This window comes from Balaenoptera borealis (genome assembly GCF_965194805.1).
Source record: "Balaenoptera borealis genome assembly, chromosome: 16".
NCBI lineage: Eukaryota > Metazoa > Chordata > Mammalia > Artiodactyla > Balaenopteridae > Balaenoptera > Balaenoptera borealis.
Genome location: NC_138872.1, coordinates 67,091,167 through 67,108,130, shown reverse-complemented (window position 1 = coordinate 67,108,130; position 16,964 = coordinate 67,091,167). Strand labels below are relative to the sequence as shown.

At 48.8% G+C, this 16,964-nt stretch overlaps 1 protein-coding gene across 6 annotated transcripts in view; it reads right to left on the bottom strand.

The window, feature by feature from the left end:
• Positions 1-4,842: 4,842 nt before the first annotated feature.
• Positions 4,843-16,964, bottom strand: part of POLR3E (RNA polymerase III subunit E) — a 34,102-nt gene continuing 21,980 nt past the window's right edge. For all 6 annotated transcript variants that reach the window (XM_082362471.1, XM_082362472.1, XM_082362473.1 and 3 more), the window contains 8 exons: positions 14,795-14,876; positions 13,433-13,492; positions 13,167-13,324; positions 12,582-12,643; positions 11,469-11,995; positions 9,118-9,195; positions 6,575-6,700; positions 4,843-5,646 (listed from right to left, as the gene is read on the bottom strand). In XM_082362471.1, coding sequence (XP_082218597.1) covers positions 5,590-5,646; positions 6,575-6,700; positions 9,118-9,195; positions 11,469-11,995; positions 12,582-12,643; positions 13,167-13,324; positions 13,433-13,492; positions 14,795-14,876 — 1,150 coding nt within the window. In that variant the 3' untranslated portion in view covers positions 4,843-5,589. The remainder of the gene's footprint in view (positions 5,647-6,574; positions 6,701-9,117; positions 9,196-11,468; positions 11,996-12,581; positions 12,644-13,166; positions 13,325-13,432; positions 13,493-14,794; positions 14,877-16,964) is intronic.

Genomic DNA, 16,964 nt, shown 5'->3' with positions numbered 1-16,964 from the left:
GCTCTACAGCTCAGGCTCAGTAGTTGTGGTGCACAAGCTTAGCTGCTCTGCGGCATGTGGGATCTTCCCAGACCAGGACTTGAACACGTGTCCCCTGCATTGGCGGGCGGATTCTTAACCACTGTGCCACCAGGTAAGTCCCACCGCATATTTTTAAATAGGAGTATACTATATCTTCCATTTTTACTGAACCATGTATCTTTTTTTCTGAACCATGTATTTTATTTATTTATTTATTTATTTATTTATTTATTTATTTATTTATGGATGGCTGTGTTGGGTCTTCGTTTCTGTGTGAGGGCTTTCTCTAGTTGCGGCAAGCGGGGGCCACTCTTCCTCGCGGTGCGCGGGCCTTTCACTGTCGCGGCCTCTCTTGTTGCGGGGCACAGGCTCCAGACGCGCAGTCTCAGTAGTTGTGGCTCACGGGCCTAGTTGCTCCGCGGCATGTGGGATCTTCCCAGACCAGGGCTCGAACCCGTGTCCCCTGCATTGGCAGGCGGATTCTTAACCACTGCGCCACTGGGGAAGCCCTGAACCATGTAGTTGATTTACAATGTTGTGTTAGCTTCTGGTGTACAGCAAAGTGATTCAGTTGTACCTATATATTATTTTTCATATTCTTTTCCATTATGGGTTATCACAGGATATTGAATATAGTTCCCTGTGCTATACAATAGGACCTTGTTGTTTATCCATTCTATATATAATAGTTTGCATCTGCTAATCCCAAACTCCCAATCCATTCTCCCCCACCCCCTTTCTCCTTGGCAACCACAAGTCTGTTCTCTATGTCTGTGAATCTGTTTCGTAGATAAGTTCATTTGTGTCATATTTTAAATTCCAATATAAGTGATATCAAATGGTATTTTGTCTTTTTGTGACTTACTTCATTTAGTATGATGATCTCTAGGTCCATCCATGTTGCTGCAAATGGCACAATTTCATTCTTTTTTATGGCTGAGTAGTATTCTATTATATATATATACCACATCTTCTTTATCCATTCATTTCTTGATGGACATTTAGGTTGTTTCCACGTCTTGGCTATCGTAAATAGTGCTGCTGTGAACACAGGGGTACATGTATCTTTTTGAATTAGTTTGCTCCAGATACTTGCCCAGGAATGGGACTGCTGGATCATATGGCAACTCTTAGTTTTTTGAGGAACCTCCATACTGTTCTCCATGGTGACTGCACCACTTTACTTTCCCACCAACAATATAGGAGGGTTCCCTTTTCTCCACACCCTCTCCAGCATTTATTTGTGGGCTTTTTAATTATGGCCATTCGGACTGGTGTGAGGTGGTTCCTCATTGTAGTTTAGATTTGCATTTCTCTAATAATTACCAATGTTGAGCATCTTTTCATGTGCCTATTGCCATGCCAATAAATTTTATGACCATTGCCAAACTAATAGAAGAAAAATGGTTTCCTTTTAATTTTGCATTTCTTTTATTAATAAGGTTGAATAGCTTTTAATCTGTTAAAAGCCATTTCTGTATTGTCCTTTGCCTCCTACTTTTCTTATTTAAGAGCTCTAGTATTTAGGAAATTCACTTTTGCAATTAGAAATTACAAATATTCTATTTATCTTAATTTTTACCTTGTTACTGGCATTTTGCCAAGCAATAATTTTATGCAGTTATATTAGTCTTTAAAAAACACTTTTTTTTTGTGCTTGACGATTGTTTGAGCCATCTGAACTTAAAGTTTTTTGTTTTTGTTTTTATTGTGGTAGAAATGCACAATTACCATCTGGACCATTTTTAAGTGTACAGTTCAGAGGTATTAAATACATTCATGTTGTGCAACCATCACCGCCACCATCCATCCCAATAACTCTTCCTCTTTAAAACTGAAACTCTATACCCATTAAACAATAACTCTGGGAAGCGGGATCAAGATGGTGGAGTAGGACCCTGGGCTCACCTCCCCCCACAAACAAATCAAAACTACAACTACATATAGTTCTCGTTGAGAGCCATCTGAAGACTAGCAGTGTGGCTCTTCTACAACCAAGGCTGTAAAAAAAAAAAAAACAACCACACAGAGTCTGATAGGGAGAAGTGATGTAGTCCAGGCCTGCACCCATAGTGACCCAGAAGAGGGGATATCACAGGGCAGGCTCAGGGCTCTGCCCTGGGGAGAGAGGTGTTCAAGCCACATATTAGGCACCCCAGCCCTGGGGTCTGACACTGAGATGAGCCCCATTAGCTGGCTTGAAAACCGGTGGGTCTTACCAGACGGCTGTAAGTAACCAGGATTCTGCTCTTGAACAGCATGCACACTTGCTTGCTCCCAGTCCCAGTGTGGAGGCTATAGATTGAAGACCACCTAGTGCTGTGGCTGGCCTGCCAGGACCACCTCAGGGCACCCCCGGCTTGTACCAGGCTCCTGCTCCAGCACCTCCTGCTTTGAATAAATGTCTGCTCAAGTCCTTTGCCCATTTTTGAATTGGGTTATCTTGTTGAGTTCTGGTTCTCTATATAATCTGGATATTAATCCCTCATTAGATGATATGATTTGCAAGTATCTTCTCCCATTCTGTGGGTTGCCTTGTTCCTCAGTTGAGTCTTTTGATGCATAAAATTTTTAAATTTTCACCAAGTCCAATTTGTCTGTTTTTTGTTACCTGTGCCTTTGGTGTCATAGCAAGAAACGATTGCCAAATCCGGTGTAGTAACACTTTAGTTGTTTTCTTCTAAAAGTTTTGTTTTAGATCTTCCATCAAGGTCCTTGATCCATTTTGAGTTACCTTTTTCTATGATGTTAGGTCAGGGTCCAAACTTACTCTTTAGCATGTGGATGTCTAGTTTTCCCAGCACCATTTGTTGAAGACTGCCCTTTCCCATTTGACAGTATATATGAGGGCTTATTTCAGGGCTCTCTATTCCATTGGTCTATTTGCCTTTATGATCACTGTAGCTTTGTAGTAAGTTTTGAAATCAGGAAGTGTGAGTCCTCCAGTTTTGATCTTTTTCAAGATTGTTTTGACTATTCGGTGTCCCTTGAGATTCCATATGAATATTAGGATGGGTTTTTCTATTCCTGAAAAAAACATCATTGGGATTTTGATAGGGATTGCACTGAAACTGTAGACATTTTAACAATATTGACTCTTCCAATCCATGAACATGTGTTTCCATTTGTCTTCTTTAATTTCTTCCAGCAATGTTCTGTAGTTCTCATTATACAAATCTTCTACCTCCTTGGTCAATTACTAAATATTTTATTTTTTTGATGCCATTGTAAATGGAATTGTTTTTGTAATTTCCTTTTTAGATTGTTCCTTGTTAGTGTGTAGAAATGCAACTGATTTTTGTATTGACTTTGTTTCCTGCTGCTTTGCTTTGCTGAACTCATCGGAACAGACTTTTTGTGAAATCTTTAGTTTTCTACATATAAGATCATACCATCTGCAAACATAATTTTACTTCTTCTTTTCCAATTTTTTTCTTCTTCTTGCCTAATTGCTCTAGCTAGGACTTCCAACACTATGTTAAACAGAAGTAGTTATGGTAGGCAGCCTTGCCTTGTTCCTGATCTTAGAGGAAATGCCCGGGTATCACCCTTGTATAGACATTTTATGGTTGACTTACTTACTTACTTCTTTAACATGCCATTGGAATCCACTGCTTAGGATTTTTATTCATATCATGCTATCTTTGTCAGGTTTTTAAATTAATCCTTTGATAAGAATTTGGGGGCCTATTACATGCTGAAGTTTAACCCTTGTGTTACCTCATAAAGATTTGATATAATTCAACTATGATAATCCCTGGCCCTTTTCTTCTCTAATAATTGCTCTGTTGCAATTTCTTTCCAACCACTTTTAATAATTTATATGTTCCTTATAAATCATCTAACTAACTCTTCTAACTTTTCCCATCTCACTATCTATACAAGCTTGTGCCATTTTTCTTCACTGGTAATTACTGATCTATCTTACTTTACATTCATTTCTTACCTCATTTTGTTTTTAAACTTTTCCTATGTTCTTTATCATTTTCCTAGCTATTTGAATTCAATGTTTAACTCATCTCTCTTTATTAGTGTTTAAGGCTTTGACTCCCCACTGAGCCTGACCCCCCCAACCCCTGCCAGTTCTGCTCTGCTCAGTCTCTGCTGTACCACAAGGGGCCTCTCCTTGGTAGTATTATATGATAGCTGGACACACTCCAGAAAAATTCTGGAAGTTTTTTTTACTCTTTTCAGACTCATATATGTTAACAATTAGAACCAAGAACATAATATACAATCAGCCTGCTAAACTACATTACCAAATATTAGATGTTTCTCTTTTCTTTCTTTCTTTTTTTTTGGGGGGAGGGGTACATACACATAGACCATCATCTAAACCTTCAGATAGTAGTGGCTCTATTGCCCAAAATAGACCATGGCAAACGTCTTACTGTAGCAAAATTTCACATCTAGCCCAATCCAGCTTACTCTTATTTTTTCATAATCCTCTAAGGGCTGCACTGTCCAGTAGTCACTACGAGCCACATGTGCCAAGTACTTAAACTGTAGCTAGTCCAATTGTGAGTGTTGGAAGTATAAGAAGATACCAGATCTTGAAAACTTTGTACCATGAAAATATTAATATTTTGTTTTCCATGTTGATGTTTTAGGCTGTATTAGGCTAAATCAAATACATTAAAATTTAACCAGTTTCTTTTTACTATCTTAATGTGTCTACCAGAAACTTTTACGATTACACACGTGACTGCACAGCACTACCGAGCAGCGCTGCTGGCGCTCTTCCCTCTGGCGTACACACCAGGCTCTGAAACCACAGAGAGCGTCGCCTTGTAACCATCTGAAGATGACAGCACCATGATGCCACGTTAGTGTTAGCATTTATTTTAAAAATACACAAAATATAAATTCTTTACATCAAAGTGTGATGACCTCACTTATACATTGTTCCATACTTACCTGGTTTTGCTTGCATCCTTATGCAAACATTAAGAATAAATGGATTTGATTCTGATTTTTTGCTATGGTTCATGTAAACAGTTGAGACTGCTACATAAAAAGTAGGTTGTTTTAAAAGGTAAAATGGCCACAGGAAACCAACAGTAAAACAATTCAATTTGGTTTGTTTAACGAAATTGGCAGAAGTCTTAGCAGATAGATAATTGAAGACAATATTGGCTTCTAGGCATTTTAAATATTAAAAACCTTGAGGTTTTCTTGTAAACATAACTTAGACCTTGTTGGCATTAAGTTTGAAAGTAAAATATTAAACCATGATTTTCATCATCCTGCCCATGTCAGTATACACTCTCTTTATTATGAGAATGAAACCAAATAATAAACAAAATACATCAGGAATTTCAAACTGTACTGCAGAGAAGGTCCCAGCTGGTCTCTCCTGGGGGCGGTCTAACTTAAGCTGACCCTGCCACTGGCTGGGTGTGATCCCCTCTGTCCACTGGACAGTGCAACGCCACAGGCCACGAGATGGTCAGTTCCTCTTGCTCCAAGTCTTCGGAAACAATTGAGACTCTACTTCCACCTCTGCTGGCTCTGCCGTCCTTCCTTCCTTGGGCTTGAATTCACTGGGTTAGTGGTTTGCAACTATTGTCAAGACTGTACTGTCCCTTTAAGGTACCACATGCCACCATAGCTTACACAGCAGTCCTATGAATAGAGAAACATGTCAAGGGCGGACTTTAGCAGGAAAAGGAGCTACTTACATTCTGTGCAGAATATCAAAACTTGATTTATGATTAATGGAGAGAACACAAATGGGAGATCAAAATCTGCCTGACCACGACATTGTGGTGTGGTCACCGCCCAGCCTCCTCCATGTGTGGGCCTCAAGCCCCTCCTCTCCTCAGGGGTACCTTAAGAGTGAGGGACTACAAATGAATGTGCTCTATAAACACAAAATACAAAAACTGAATCAGCTGACCAGAACAAAAGTGCTTCACAAATAGCATCAGCATCTATGGACCTGGAATATAAGAATACTAGAATATAGGGAATTTGTCATCAGCTTTCAGTGTTCCAATGCTTCTGCAAGTATGATATTTGTACCACACAGTCAATTCATAAAGGCATTATAGGTAATGCTTAACAGGAATTAAGTATTTTCATATACTAGACAAATGATATATTCCTTTTTAAACTAAATTTTATTTTAAAATTGTTCTACTAAAAGCAAGTAGCACAAGAGTTAGTATGTGCCTATGGCAAAAACCATGAAAGTGGTACACTATTCAAAGGAGTGGGGTAAGGATTCTAATCTAGGCCCTGTCACTGTAAAGGATGACTATATTTTTTTAAGATGGAGCTTACATCTTATTCAATTTAGTCCTTTTGCATATACCAACCACATCGATGCCAATTATCTGTTGCTGAAGACCCGACTGGCTGGAGAGGAGTCCAGAGGAAGCCTGATTTATAAACACAGCAGTAGGAAAGGCACGAGACTAGGTCCCTTTCCACACACTGTCAGCCTCTATCTAAGACAGGGAGGAGCCAGTCGTGGGCGCCCTGGTTCTTAAGCTCACAGTCAGCAAAAGCCTGGAGCCTCTGGATATTATTATACACAAAATGGATGTACCTTTAGCACTTTATCCAACTCCTGTTTACTCAGATCTTCTCCACACTCTTGAGTCAGCCGAGACTGGATCATGTTCCGGCGTACCCGGTAATTTTTGGAAAAAATTTCAAGCAAAACCTGTCGATGCTTTAGTAGCAAAAACATGTTATTATGGGAAACAATCACCTAAAAGAGAAACATCCCCAAACAAGAAACCCAAAGGCTATGGACCTAACTCCACACTGCAGTCTTTGATCAAAGTCCTTGCTCAGGACTTCTGGTTAAAGACAAACACGTTTGGCCAATTTGTCACCTCTTAAGACCCCAATAAAATGAAGAAATAAAGGTATATGCCCACAAGAACAACCCAGTGAAGCATTGGCAGAGGATGAGTGATTCAGACATACTTTTTCATGATTAAAAAACAGGAGTGGTAACTGATTCAGCAGGCAGGTGAAGCCACCATCTAAACTGCGTGAAGACAGAGAACAGGATGAGGAGTGAGTGGCTTAAAGTCCTGACACACAAACAAGACAGGATGCCATGAAAAGCATTACGTCCCAAAGAAAAACTAAACAGGAAGGATAAAGGATAGTCAAAATCCCCACCCCCTGCAAAGTACAAAAGGTGTTAAATGAGAGAAAAAAGATTTGATCCACTAGGTCCAACATATGACCTAAGAATTCCGGAAGAACAGAAAAAAACAGGTACAGGAATTACGAATCTATCACAGAACTTCGTAAGAATGACTCAACTGCCCAGTACAGTAATAATCCACACCAGGGTGCACCTGGAGTTGCACTGATGTGCTATATGCGGAGTGAGGAAAACTGTAAGTTTGGTTTAAAGGAAGGGTGTGGATCAAACTGAAAAGACCAAGGAACAGAGTGTCAGTGCACGACAACTCTGAAAGCTTGAATACAGTGGAAAACGATCTTAAATTCAGAGGAAGATGATCTGCCCTCCAAAATCCTAGTCCCAGACAAATAATAAAACCTGAGGACAAAAGAAAGCCATTTTAAGACATGGAAGAATGCAGACAACTCCTCTGTGCCCTCAGAAGCTAAAATTAAGCAACACGGAAGACAAAAGGTTGCAAGCCAGCAAGAGACACGGAGCTGGTCCCGCTGGGGAGGCATGTGGGGAGTCAGACTCAAGAACGGTACTACTGTTGGTATCCATGTGTTCAGAAAACCATGCAAGTGAAAATAGGAAGCAGTATAAAGAAGAAATGATGTCAATTATATTTCAATAAAGCTGGAAAAAAGTGAAAAAAAAAAAAAAGAAGAAATGTAATCGTAGATACTACTGGTATTTGGCTCTACGATGAACAAATTTCCAGTCATGATGCTATAAGCATTGATATATGATTTAACAAAAAAACTTGTCGTAACACATCCCACACCTGTCTACATTCTCCCATAGCTGAGAACTAAATCCTCATCCACCACAACAGGAAGCCCATTGATAACATCAAGTTGAGACATCAGAGAGCAGTATAAGCATATTTCGCATATATATAATAATTTTTAAGAATGGAGGAACTCTTTTGATGGTTATCTTGTAGTTAAAAAGTGATTGCCTCTGAGGAGTGGGAATCAGGTCAGGCACGGCAGGAGACGGTTTCCCATATAGCTTCAGTCTTACTTATTTTTAAGAACATGCACTTATACTTTTTTCCTTTTAATTATTGGAGTACTTCAGGAGTAGGAAACCCAGATGCCACCTATTCTGGCCAAAAGCACACAGAGACTGTTCCAGTTTGCTCTCCATCTACGGCACCATCACAGAAGGCCCTGCCCTTTTGGTATTCTCAGCCTGCCTGTCAGTCCCCTTCTAAGAGGTAAAAGGGGACACAGAACTCAGTGGGGGCCTTTGCTCACTCCCCTTCTCCCCACACCTGAGGGATAGGACCTGGAAAAGGACAGATCAACTGGAGTTTAGCAATTAAATCTTAATCTTTAAAACTCAGGCAAGCTCATGATTTAAGGAAAACTTCTGGACCTCAGGTGCTGCTGGCTGCATTCATACTCTGTTCACTGGACACCCGTGACCCTGCCTGTCTGGGTGTGACTAGAGGCAAAACGACCAATTTCTCTAACCTGAGGTCTGATCCAGCACCTGAGATCTGATAAGGAATCCTTTTAATTCCTGCCGCCATCAGCCACCTGAAAAATGTGGTCCATTACAGGTTCACAAGCCTGCCTGGGCATCAGAATCATCTAGAAAGCTTTGTAGAAACTTAAATACCTAGGACCCTACCCCATTCCTATGGAACTGAACTGAATCTCTGGGGTCAGTCCTGGGAATCTCTGTAGTTTTTAAAAGGCGATTTTGATGCCGATGGTCCAGACTGGCATTTGGAAACCACTGGTTTTGGCTCACACTACTGGCACATCCAGCATGTCTGAAGTACACAGAGACACAGAGCCAGAATACTTAAAATTGGGAGCGGCTGGAAAATCTGAAGTGGACACAGCCGCACTCTGGGCCTCCCCAAAGGTCTGACCCTCTGCGGAACACCGACCTGCTCCCGGGGAGGACGGCAGCAAAGGTCACCTCACCTGGTCACTCATGTCTCCAGACTCCCAGAGGGCGAACACCTTCTGCTCATCCGGGGAAGCAGCCGTCTGTGGGGGAAACTAACCGAGGCCCAGGTGTGAGCTGGCCGATCGTGTTCGCCACCTGGGTCCTCCCTCCCCCGGGGCCCTCACGGTCTGCACGCGCCCAGCTCCTGCCGCTCACCAGCTGCAGGCTGTGGGCGGCTGCACGCCTGCATCTGCGTCCTCCTCCCCACCGGCCACACCCGCGCGGAGAGGGCTGCCGCGAGCAGCAGCACGCGCCCGGCCCGCGGCCTGCGCACGTGCTCGGTGAGGCGGGGAGGCGGCTGCTTCCGTTTTCCCCATCGGCCTGGCGTGAGCTCTCCTCTCTGCTTTAACATCCAGTGTCCTCCCACCCTAATATCAACCCTCCGATGTGTCCTGAGGAGCACTCCCGGCCCCCGTAACTCCTTAGGAACATCATGGGGATTCCTTTCAATCCCCCCAACAAGGGCCGTGCCCGTACGGCTTAGAGGCCCTGCCCGACCCTAAGCGGCCTGTGCCTCACAGTTCAGCAGCATCCGAAGGTGGGCCGAGGAAAGGGTGGCCTGGGCTCCTGGTTCCCGCAGGAGCAGGAAGGGGCGCCTGGTGGAGTGGCACCACAACACAAGCAGTAGCAACAGTTCCTACCACGTAAAGTCCCAGGTGAGGCTCTAAACATACAGTCTCGTTTGCTACCAGAGAGGAAGCGAGGTGTTGCTGCCTCCACTCTCCATGAGAAAAGCCCGGTTCAGAGAGGTTCACTCAATGTCTGTGGTCACACAGCTAACAAGTGGCAGAACCAGGAGTTAAACTCAAGTCTTTGCGAGTGTACTTGCTCTCCCTGGGCCTCAGCTCCCTTGTACAAAGAAAAACAAGGCTGGACAGGTCTGAGGAACATTCCACCTTGGACATGACTATGACGCAGGATCCCGGGTCCCGAGGGTGGCCCACTCCACGCCCCTTGCCCTCTATCCACTCCAACGGCACAAGATGGCCTGGCTAACATCAGGCAGGCGCCTCTCCCTTGCCTGGCTCAGTCAGTCAGCCAAAGGCAAGCCTGCAGATAACCGGACCCGTTTGCTACGTGGACAAGGGTGGCTCCAAACAGGGCAGGGCCCCCAAACCCCAGTACCTTCTGTAGAGAGCTCACCAAGGAGGCTCCCTGCCACGAGGGCCAGATCCCCCGGGACACCCCAGCCAGCCTGGGACCCAGGGCCTCTTGTCCTAGTTTCTGCTCCTCATGTACACAGGGATGGGCCTTTGCCTCAGATCACCCAAGGCTGCAGGTGCTTCTGACCTTAGACTGCAGAGACGTCAGCGCTCCCTTGTTAAGAGGCAGACACAGCCCCACCTCACCCCACGTGCTGCCAGGTCTGGACAGAGCCTGGGAGAGAGAATGACGAGCACAGCCTCCCTGGGGCCACAGCCTGGCACGCTTCACCCTCAGCACAGGGAGGTGGTCTCCAAGGGTCCCTCTGCTCTTGCACTTCCTCCCCTCTAGGGCCCCTTCCAATGACGGGACAAGAAGCCCAGAAGCCGGGGGGTGTGGGGGTGGCCCGCCCTGAACCTGCAGGCTTGGCACCAGAAATGCTAATGGAAAGGCCACAGAGCCACGCTAGTCAGCCAGCCTCCAGGGCAGGGAGGCCCACCGGCAGGAGCCCAGGCACAGCTGGGGGCTCTGGTGAGAGGGCCAGCTCGTCTCAGCTGAAGCAGAAACGATTTAAGACTTGGTTGGAGCCACTGTACAGAGGTTCAACTTCCAGCTCTATCACTTCCTGGGTATGTGACCTTTAAACAAGTTCATTCTACTTCTTTGAAACTCGGGCTTCTTCATCTACCGTTGCAAGAAGATCAAATGATACTAGAAGTGAAATCATCTTGAAAAACGGCAAAGCTGACAGGAATGAGGGAGGTGCCGGCACAGGAGGGGGCTAGACCCCGGGACGGGGAGCCGGCGTGACCAAGGAAGGCCCTGCTGTGTGCCAAGCCAACGGGTGACGACGGCCTTCAGACTCCCACTCAGCCCTCACCAAAGCCCCGTGACACAAAAACTAACATTCACCCACTCGAGATGAGGGTGCAGAGCCGAGAGGCTGACCGGCCCAAGGTCACACCCAGCAACCACGTGGGAGCCAAGATTCACACCAAAGCCAACAGTCTCCCGAGTGCCCCTGCCCCGTGCACCCTGCAAACAGCTGTTTCCCCAAAGCCGGCAGGGCTCAGGCCACTCTGGTACCAGCTTCTCTCCACAGCCACTTTCAGCCAGGGAAGATGCTGCCTACCCAGGAGCCCTCCGAGGGGCGTGTGCCGCCCGTCCAGCAGGCGCTACTTACAGGCACCAGTATCTGCTTGCAGCCAGCGGCCAGCACCGTGTCCTGCAGCATGCGGTCCGAGATGCCGCTGAAGAGCATGTGGCCGGGGGGCAGGCTGGCCAAGTGCAGGTTGAAGAGGCGCTTGAGTTCGCTCAGCGTGAGCACAAACTGTCTCTGAAAGGTGGCCTCCACGAAGGCCCTCAGTTCCCGGGCCACGGGGGTGCCGGCAGAGCCTGAGGGCGGGTGCCCGTTGAAGCCGTCCCCGCCTGCCGCCCGCCCAGCAGGCAGCCCGTTGGCCAGCCTGCCGTGGAGGCCACTGCTGGGCGAGGTGTCCATGGGCTCCTCGGCCTCCTCTGCGCCCCGCTCCTCCTCCTCCTCCCCCTCCTCGCTCACGGGCTCCTCCTTGATCCGCACACCGGGCAGGACCGAGGCCGCCCGCAGCTGCTCCTTCCTCCGCTGCAGCTCCCGCTCCAGCAGCGCATGGTTCTGCTGGGCCTGTCTTTTGGCGACTTGGACCCGCTGGTCCCCAGAGACCAGCCCGGCAGGCCCTGCGGAGAGACACAGGGCTGCTCAGGACAGTAGGGACCGTGCAGGGAAGGGCCTGAGATGAAGTCCCACGGCCCCTCTGCCCCACAGACGTTCCCTTCCATCCTGATGGGGACACCCTGCTGACCAGAGGAAGGGGACAGGGAAAATGCAAGCCAGCTGGCACTTGAAGCAAGTGGCCCAGCCTGCCTTTCGCCCCCATCTTACCCAGAAGGAATGTGGCTACCCCAACAATGAGGGAAGAAACAGAACGAGGAAAAGCAGATTCCCACATTCAGAGACCCAAGCCAGGGTGGGTTACTGCTGAGTCCCTGCCACCAGCATCCCTGCCAACCCAAGTGGGCGAGAAATCTCAGCGGCCTGGAACCCAGACACAGCCCTGGAACCCAGACGCCTCGGTCCCTGAGGCCAAGGCTCTGCCACTGGACAAGCCTCCAGCTGAGGGAAGAGGGCACAGAAGGGCAGCCAACAATGAGCCACAACCCCTCATATCCCCCCAAAGGCTGAGCCCTGACAAGTTCCAGAAAAGTAGCCCTTCTGGAGCCAGTGTCAGGGTTAGGGGCCCACCCAGCCGACACCCCTCCACACCTGATTGTCCATCCGGCTTCTTTGGCATGGTTTCCTTCACAAGATTATAAACTTTTTCTAATCTGAAAAGAAGAGTGAACCCTCTTAACTTTAAACCGTGTCCCCTCACGTCACCTGCCTCCCAGCAGAAATACCCCCTTAAGCCCTGGACATCCTAGTCCCTAAGACGTCGCACGCCTGGAACTTCGACGATCTCTCCCCGCAGCTCGGAGCCCCACGGCGGGGGTGGGGAGTGGTGGGCCACCCTCCCTTCCCCAGCGGGTCTCCCGCCAGCCTGCCTCGGGCCACACAAGCCCCCGCTCCTGCTCCTGAGTGCTTTCTCCCTCCTTCCCGACACCCCAGAACAGACGCAGGTCAGTTCGAGTCAGCTCGGATCAGCAGGCGTGTCTGTGCCAGGTCTCTGCCGGGGGGATTCTGGGATCGAGCAGCAAGGTCCACCTGAGTGGAGGAGGGGTGCACACAGCCCCCAATTTGCATTCCTGCCCCGGATGCAGCCGGGCTGCACTCCCCGCTGGAAGCAGGTGGCTGGGGACAAGCTGGGGTGCCTCTGCCTGGCTCCCCTCCCCCCGCCCAGCAAGCTCGTACTTGGCCTGGATGCCCGTCCACAGCATGTGCTGCCGCTGGACCACATCTGGGTGCTTCTTGATGAACTCCCCGTCATAAGGCAGTATGAACTCCCAGCCCTTGTTGATCCTCACTACGGCCATGTGCTCCAGAAAGTCCTTCACGTCTTCCGCGCAGAGCTGGCGAGAGGGGGCCAAAGGTGAGGCACGCCCAGCCCGAAAGCCCCACCCAGCCCCCACTCCTCCAGTAGTGGGGCCGGGCCTCGGATCAAGAAGAACTTCACTTACTTTAGTCACCGCTGCCACCTCTTTCCTTACCACCCACCGGCTCTGCGTGAACTTCCACATCTAAGGGAGAAAAAGAAGCTTGTTTCCAGGAGGCAGAGATCCTACTAGGACTGTCCCCAAAACCCCTGCTGTTGTCCTGGGAGCCTGGGATGCGGGCACAAAGTGGTGGCTCTGAGCCAGCCTGGGTGTCAGGCAGACTGGGTCTGGGTCTGGGTCCTGGCTGAGGGCAGTCACTTCAACTCTGAGCCTCCATCTCCTCCTCTGCAAAGGACCTCCTGGGCCACCTCTTCCAGGAGGGCAGCTGGACCCACTCCACACCACAGAAGCTCCCTGGGGTGGCGGACACCTTGCCCGTATGTCACCTACAACAACTCAGATTTGACTAGACCCTCTCCCAGACCCCCAGATGTGACGGTGTCTCACGAACAGAGGAGGGCTGACAGGCAGCTGAGGGTGAGTGGCACACGTGTGGAAGGCGAGCCTGGGAGTCGATGCCACTGCACCCTGACCCCCAGAGACGAAAATAAACCATACAGGCATCTAGACGCTAAGTACCCACAGGAGCTGGGACAGCCAGCTGGGAAAAGAAAAAACGGAGGCACTCTCTGAAACAGCTTAAGGGCTGCCTGGTGTGATTAGGTCTGCGCATGAGCTCACCAAGGTCACCACAGACAGCTCCAAGGAGACAGACTGCAGCAAACTCAAAGCACGCTGCCAAGGTCAAGGGAGGCAGCACAGGTCCCAGCAGCTCAGGGGTCAAGCCTTTGGGAGGGACGCCTTGGCTGGGACTTAAGCTCTGGATAAGGGCGGGTGGGGGGTGGGGCAGATGGGGTGACGGGGTGGAGGCATGAGCCAGCTCAGGAGCTGCAAAAAGCCCACAGCAACAGTGCAGGAAACACGCATGAGGAAAGCGGTTGTGAACTGGGGAGCGTCAGCCCCACTCAAAGAGGGTGCTGTTTGGGGGTGCGGGTCCAATGGTACCAGACTGTCCAATTATTCATGACAAGACAGAAATCTAGTTTGAATCATGACTGTGATTTGTAAAAACAGACAACTAAGTCAACATTTTAAAAACACCACTCAGGTCAAATGGCTCCTTGGCCAGAATCTACCTATGGGACTCCAGTTTGCAACGTCCAGGCTAGGAACTCAAAGGTTCTTATGAAGCTGAAGACTCCAGGGTCTGAGAGGAAGGAGAAGAAAGGCCAGAGTCCAGAGCCCTCCACTCCCCCCAGCCCCACCCTGGCCACACATACCTGCCCTTTGCCCGCTGCCTGGGCGAAGGTCCGGGATACTCTGTGCTGCCCCAGTCCTCCTCCCATGATGCCCCAACCCGGGAGGCCAGAGAGCCTGGGCACTTACAACAAAGTCTCGGCCCCTGCAGAGCACCTCAGCAGGCACGCCGCTGTGAGGGCTAGAAGAGTCCTTGGGGTACAGGATGTCACTGCCAATGAGACAGGGTGGCAGGTCAGTCCCTGTCCTCAGCCCCTCTGCCCCCCCACTCCCTCAGGCTCCGGGTGGAAGCTCAGGCCTCTTTCCAACATGGGGGGGTGCCGGCCTGGGCCCCAACCGCTCCCCTCAGACCCTCCCCTTTTCCCTGGGAGCCTGGCTCCAAGAGTTCTTTCTCCTACCCCTTTCCCAACGCCCCCCTCGCACACCTGCCCAGCCCCAAGGCCCCTGACATAGTCGGAGGGGCCCGGGGCTCAGAGACAGACAAGGTGAGCCCAGGACGCTGGCAGACAGCAAGTCCCGCCTGTAAAGCAACACACAAGGCCTTACCGCTGGCTGAAACGGAAGGGGGGAGCAGTGTGAGCTGAGGCAGGAGGGGTCAGGCACTGGGATGCAGACAGACCCCAAGCACGGGTGAGGCTGAAGCCTTTGGAGAGAATGGGACCAGCACTCAAGGCTCAGGGACCTTCAAGGGCAAATGAGCAGGCACCAAGGCCTAAAAGCATCTCCTGACCCCAAGTCCAGACGCAGACCCTGTTGCCCAGGAAAATACACACGTCCCCGGCCATCCATGCCCGGGGTGCCTTTGCTCTCCCTGCCCCACTCGCCTCCTCAATCCCACCTGGCAGCCAACTACTACTTTCCTTCAAGGTTGAGCTCTGTGTCCACTCTTCCTGTAAAGCTCTACGGGACAGGGCCCTGGCCCCATCTCTGCCACACGGAGAGGAGGTACCCACTAAGTACACAGTGTGGTCCGTGCACTGGGCTGTAACGGTGCCTGCCCCACCCCCATCCCCCTGGCCCCCTTTCCTGAGGACAGGGACAGCACTGAATGAGAGCACAGTGCAGGGCACAGAACAAGCCGTCCAGACACATTTACTCAACAGATGGGAGCATCCTGTATCACCTCCTCACAGGAACACAGAGGGACAGGGCATGGAAGGACCACTACCCACGGGTGTGGCAGAACACACAGGGCCCAGGAGGGCCTGCCTTCAAGTCACAGGGACAGGCAGACCATAAGCTGAACGGGGCAGCAGCACCAGGGCATGCGCGGTGCTGGGGGAGCTCAAACCCCAGTTCTGTGGCTGCCCGGCTGCCAGACATGTGGCAAGTCTCCGTGCCTCCTCTGCGCGAGCAGCCTCAGGGGGCTAATGGGATGGTCCCTCCTGGATTTCATCCATCCGCAGCGTAAATACACATAAGTGTCCCGTTTAACAAGTGATGTGCCATCACGAAGGTCCTCGTAATTAAACACTTGTGTCACATAAGACAGTAGCTGCAAGGACCCACAAGGCATGTTGGGCATCGTTTCCCAGGGAAAGGCCGTCACCACGTGGCAGTGACATGACTTTGCAGTTTACCTGGCCAACCAACTGTGAAATGATGGACTTCTTGCAATGAATAACTTTTTTAAAAATTTGGAACAATTTACATTTTGACAGATTGTTCACTTTACATCACACTTTCTAAAAAGTAAGTATTCAAGTATTTTATATTATACAATTTAGAAGTAATATAATTCAAGTGTGCGTGAAACATAGCCACACTGTATTTACCAAGGGTCTACCATTTGCCAGGCATTATATTGAGTACCAGGGATAAAGGGAGAGTCAAAACAGACAGTCCCTACCCCTAAAAACTGACAGTCTAGGGAGGAGGCAGGGTCTAGAGGAGGAATCACAGGAGGAGAGAAACTACTGAAGGACAGCAAGCCACAGATTCAGGACCTATGAACCCCAACAGGACACATAAAAAGAAATTCCCACTTAGGCCTATCTTAACGAGTGCTGGGAAGCCAAAGCAAGAGAAAATCTTAAATGCAGCCAGAGGGAAACAAAGGAACATGTATTAGACAGACAATAAAAACAATGGAAGTCAAACTGCAATGAAATTACATCAGTGTGTGGAAAGAAAATAATCAACCTAGAATTCTATACTCAGTAAAAAATATCCTTAACACAATATTGTAAATCAGCCATACTTCAATAAAATTAAAAACAAACAAAAATATCCTTCAAGAACAAAGGTGAAATAGACATTTCCAGGTAAAGAAAAACCAAAGAAATTCATCACCTGCAGA